General features: G+C 41.7%; 1 protein-coding gene across 1 annotated transcript in view; it reads right to left on the reverse strand.

Moving 5' to 3' along the window:
* Positions 1-5,000, reverse strand: part of LOC117955424 (SH3 and multiple ankyrin repeat domains protein 2-like) — a 128,260-nt gene that overhangs the window by 41,867 nt on the left and 81,393 nt on the right. The window contains exon 15 of the mRNA XM_034889972.1: positions 968-1,092. Within this exon, the coding sequence (XP_034745863.1) occupies positions 968-1,092 (125 nt within the window). The remainder of the gene's footprint in view (positions 1-967; positions 1,093-5,000) is intronic.

Consider the following 5,000-nt stretch of genomic DNA (forward strand, 5'->3'; position numbering starts at 1 on the left):
ACACATCTACACACCTGCCCATCAGATACACACTCACACACATCTACACACCTGCTCATCAGATACACATCCACACAAATGTACACACCTGCTCATCAGATACACAAACTCACACACATCTACACACCTGCTCATCAGATACACACTCACACACATCTACACTCCGATGGGGCAGCATCGGGGGCAACTAAGGGTTCAGTGTCTTGCCCAAGGACACTTCAACATGGGACTGCAGGGCCGGGGATTGAACCACCAACCTTCATCTGTCCTGTGCTAAAAATAAAGGCAGAAAATGCCACAAAAAAAATAAAAAATCCTGATTCAGGTTCTTTACCTGAATCGTGCAGGTCTAGTTACAACCCCCGCCCCCTAAAACCCAAACGGACCAGTGCCACTACACCCCAAACCTATTATAATAACCTCTACATACATAAAGACATTTGCACCATTGCTTGATGTGGAAAAGGCACAAAATGATGCAGAAAAAGTCACCAGAAATGCAGGAAATGTATCCCCCCCCCCAATGTTGAACCCAAAGTCACGCCCTTGGACAGACAGGCTGATGTTGGAGCTAAATCCTGCTCCGGTCTCAGGGGTTCAGTCAATTAGTGGTCAACATCTCAGATGTTGATGTGTGAATCCTTTTATATTACATAGGATAAATCCTGAGACAAATACAGAGTCAAGCTAACAGCTCTACCCCGAATTTGTCTGGCTCTTTGGCTCTTGGACCCCTAGTTTTATCCATAAAGGGTGGGGTGGAGGGTGGAGGGGGGGGTCTCTAGACCAAAGTGATGTGTCTGTGTGGTTTATTCGTTATCTTTCAGTTGGAATGTGACTGAAAGTTCATGACCCCGATGGATTTATATAAAAAAACAAAACAAAAAAAGGCATTTTGAAACGCTGACATGTGGATCTGGTGGTGCAGGTCCAACAGAAACAGGCTGGGAAACGCAGCAGGTCTTACCTCGATGAGGAAGTCGCCGGTCCGGAGCCCCGCCTGCCATGCCACCCCTCCCTCGTCCACAGACTCCAGGTACTGCAGGGCGGGGAAGGCCGGCGTGGGGGTGAACTCCTCGATGGGCGTGTCCGCTGCACAGCGAGGGGAGGACAGAGGGGGGTAAAGGGTTAAAAGAGGAGGGCAAATAAGGTTAAAGAGAAGGCAAAAATACCTTAAAGAAAACACCTGCTATACAAGACACTGGGGGGGGGGAATCAACAGAGCCTCCATGATAAATGGACTATTCTGCTGAGGGTCTGTTTAATATAACACATATGTGCAATATACCTGTGCATCTTCTTTATTTATTTAATAATAATAATTGTGCATTTTAATATTTTACAAGGGGCTGTCTTTAGGGGCCAAGGGCAATATGCAATTATATTTTTGGCAAGTTTAGGAATGCAATTTTATTTACTTTTACTTGAACTTTTTAATGGTTTTGTGCAATGTCATTCATTTATAATGTCAATGCTTTGTGTGTCTTTTTAACTTGACTTTCTGAGTAATAACGGCACAAGAGTTCCTATGTGTGAAAACACAAATGGCAAATAAAGTTCTCGATTCTCGATACTTGATACCATATTATCATATCTTATTATTATTTTAGGGCCGGGTTCTGTCGTTTCACTGATCCAAAATCTATTAAAAAACATCCAGAATGGATCTGTGTCTGGGCAATCTGCACGATTTGGGAAAAAAATATGAATCATGATTTATTTTATCTTAAAATTGATATCACGATTCTGCCACAGCATCGAAAAAAGTGTCAAAAATGTCGGAAAAAGCGACAATAATGTTTGTTGTAATGTTTTTTTTTTTTTCATGGTCGACGGGATGACAACACAAAGGATAAACACACATGAAAAATAAAAGAAGAATCGTGATCTCAGTTCTAAGCAAAAAAAAATCTCAATTCATATTTTTCCCCAAATCATGCAGGCCTACTCCTACTTACATTCTACAGAAAGAGATCAATTAGGGATTTTTTTTTAATTGATATCACGATTCTCTGCCATTTCTTTCCACATGTTCATGTGTGTTTATCCCTTGTTTGGTCACTTTTCTTTCAACATTATTATGTCTTTTTCTGACATTTTTGTCACTTTTTCAATGGCGTGGGTGCTCTTTTAGATGCATTTTCCAAAAGTTTGTAGATATTTTTAACGTTGACATTTTAGAGCTTATTTTGACAAAACCATTTTTTGTGACAAAATTATTATTATTTTTTTTACTAAAAATGGGTCAAATTGACCCATTTTAATTTGTTTTATATCACAAATATGGATTTCTTTCAACTAAACTGCCCCAAAATTACATAGATGAATCCATACAACATTCTTCATGTAAAGTTAAGGATTACTTTCAGTGAATTCTTTGGGTGTTTTATTTAATCTTATAGCATTTGAATTCTTTTTTTTTTGAGGTCCGTGCATGTCCAATGGATCCATCTGTGATCCACTCAACACCCTCTTATCTTAACTAGTAGTCAAAATAATTCTTAATGCTTGCCTTTTTAACTAAAAACTAATGTGAAATTTGATATAAATGAGGTTCGTTGACCATGAATTCCAAGAACAAGTGTAAAACCTGTTATTAAACCAGCTCAGTTTTTTTTTTTTTTTAAAGCACCAAAAGCTGGAAAAAGTGACAAATAAATCAGAGAAAGCGACAAAAACATCGGGAAAAGCACAAAAAAAATGTCCATCTTCAATTTGGACCTGGAAAGACAAGTTCATGATTAATGGGAAGACATCACAAGGGTTAAGAGTGTTTTGGAGCCTTTTGTGGCAGCTTTTCCTCTATGTTGATTTTACCGTGGCGGCCCGCCATGGTAAAGTTTCTGCCGCCACTGTATCAGAAATAGGGCCGATGCACAGCAAGGTTTCCGCTATGTAGGCTACATGCAGCAGCGGCGCATCACATAGCCTTTCATAAAAAGTCCTAAAATCGACTCTGCAGAGTCTGCTTAACTGAACTCAAGTGAACTCTCATCCGCTCTCTCGACCCTTTAGGGTGAGAAACTGGCACAGTGACAGGACGTCATCATTCGCAAAGTCATGGCAACCGAGTACACCACAGGGCGGGTACTACTTGTCACACAATCGCAAGCAAAGTGACCAACAACAACGAAAGCCGCGGCATGAAATCTGCACTCACACGGACCAAGGGGAAAATAACAGCTACAGTTTATTGGAAAATAGCTCTGTGAAAATAGCTCACTGAATTTGATGAATTCGCTGTTTATCGGACGCCAGTGGAGACAAGAAGCTAACGTTAGCGAACGCTGCGGGAGACGCTGTATTCCCCTACGCGCTGTAATAACGTTTTTTTAAAAGTGGGGGTGCATACCGCTCAAAACTAACATGAAAACCGTGGTTAGTAATGGAAACTCAGCGTTTTGTTTAGTTAAACTGTGTTTAAAATCACCAGTTTCCCATAACGACAACCTACTGTAGGCTACCGTCTATTTGCTGGATGGTTTCAAGGTAACGTCTGGTAGCTAACATTAGCAAATAAGCCCGTTGACAGCAACGATATTGTTCAAATTTTGGCAAAATGTTTCTGACCGTAGTGGTTGTCACTGCCCAATGTGGGGCGAGTGCAGATTTGAGTCACACATGCTCAGATTTAAACGGTTTACAACATATCTGTCATCCTGAAATTTGTAAAATCCATGAATTAATAAACTTTTCTCATTGCAAACAATAACAGAAGAGGGAAATAATTTCAAAACGTTGTAGCCATCTATGATTGTTTGATTGCTAACGTTAGCTCCAAACACCATTCAACTGACAGCCTTTGTTGTGTTTGATGGCTAGCTTGTAGCTAAGCTAGCAGCCATTTTAAAACGGTTTTAGCTATCTATGAATAATTGGTTGCTAACATTAGCTCAAAACTCCATTCAACTGATGTGTTTGAAGCTAACTTGTAGCTAAGCTAGCAGTCATTTCAAAAACATTTTAGCTATCTATAATTGTTTGGTTGCTAACGTTAGCTCAAAACACCATTCAACCAACAGCCTTTGTTGTGTTTGATGCTAACTTGTAGTTAAGCTAGCAGTGAACCAACTTGGTTAAGTAGGTCCAAATTTTACTGTGTTGACATTACAGAAGTCTCTCGTTAGCATCTTATATGCTACTTGTCGCAGAGTGACGCATGCGCAACTCACTCTGTATGCGTACCCACCGTCCCCAACCATCGACACCTATAGTGATGATGATAAAAACTAACAACATATCGTGACGCCCTAGTCTTAACTTTTCAACAACAGTTAACCATCCAGCCTGTACTGAACAACCGCCTCTTTCCACCCCTACACATGGTTTCAACCCAGCCTCCCTCTCTTGCTCTGGGGAAGGTTGGAAAATATTGCGGCTGGGAGAAACCCGTGGTGACAAGTGACACTTCCTATAACTCATCCTCCTACTGGGGCCCAGTCCGCCAGCAAGTACGAGGCTTTCGTGGGGGTATTTACACAATGATGACTGTGTTTCTTTAGGTGTTTGCCTGCATGTGTGTCACAGAGATGGAGACGGAGAAGGGGGTTAAGGGGGGAGAGAGAGAGAGAGAGATGGAAGGGGGGAGAGGGGGGAAAACGGAGGAAAAACGCAGAGAGCAAAAACAGGACATAAGCACATGTGACAGCCTGAGCATCAGTGCATGTTTTTGTGTTCCCCCCCATGCGGGATAAGCTCAGCTGGGTCAGTCCCCCGGGGTGATATAGCAGAGTGTGTCAGAATGACTAGAACATTCCTCTTGTTTCTCAAGGCAAATCCCTTTCTCCTCCCTCTCTCTTTCTTTCTCTCTTTGCATGTCTTACAAAAAAAAGGAACCTAAAATTACTCAATCTACTTCTCGACAGTATAAACCATGGCGTGGACCAATCCGACAGCGCTGCACAGTTGTGGAACGCAACGTGGATTATGACATGGCAAGACTCGTCACAGAAACCGACGCAGCAGCTCGCGCCGGCTATTTTTAGAGCCAATCTCACTGC

This window comes from Etheostoma cragini, chromosome 1 (genome assembly GCF_013103735.1).
Source record: "Etheostoma cragini isolate CJK2018 chromosome 1, CSU_Ecrag_1.0, whole genome shotgun sequence".
NCBI classification, from domain to species: Eukaryota; Metazoa; Chordata; class Actinopteri; order Perciformes; family Percidae; genus Etheostoma; species Etheostoma cragini.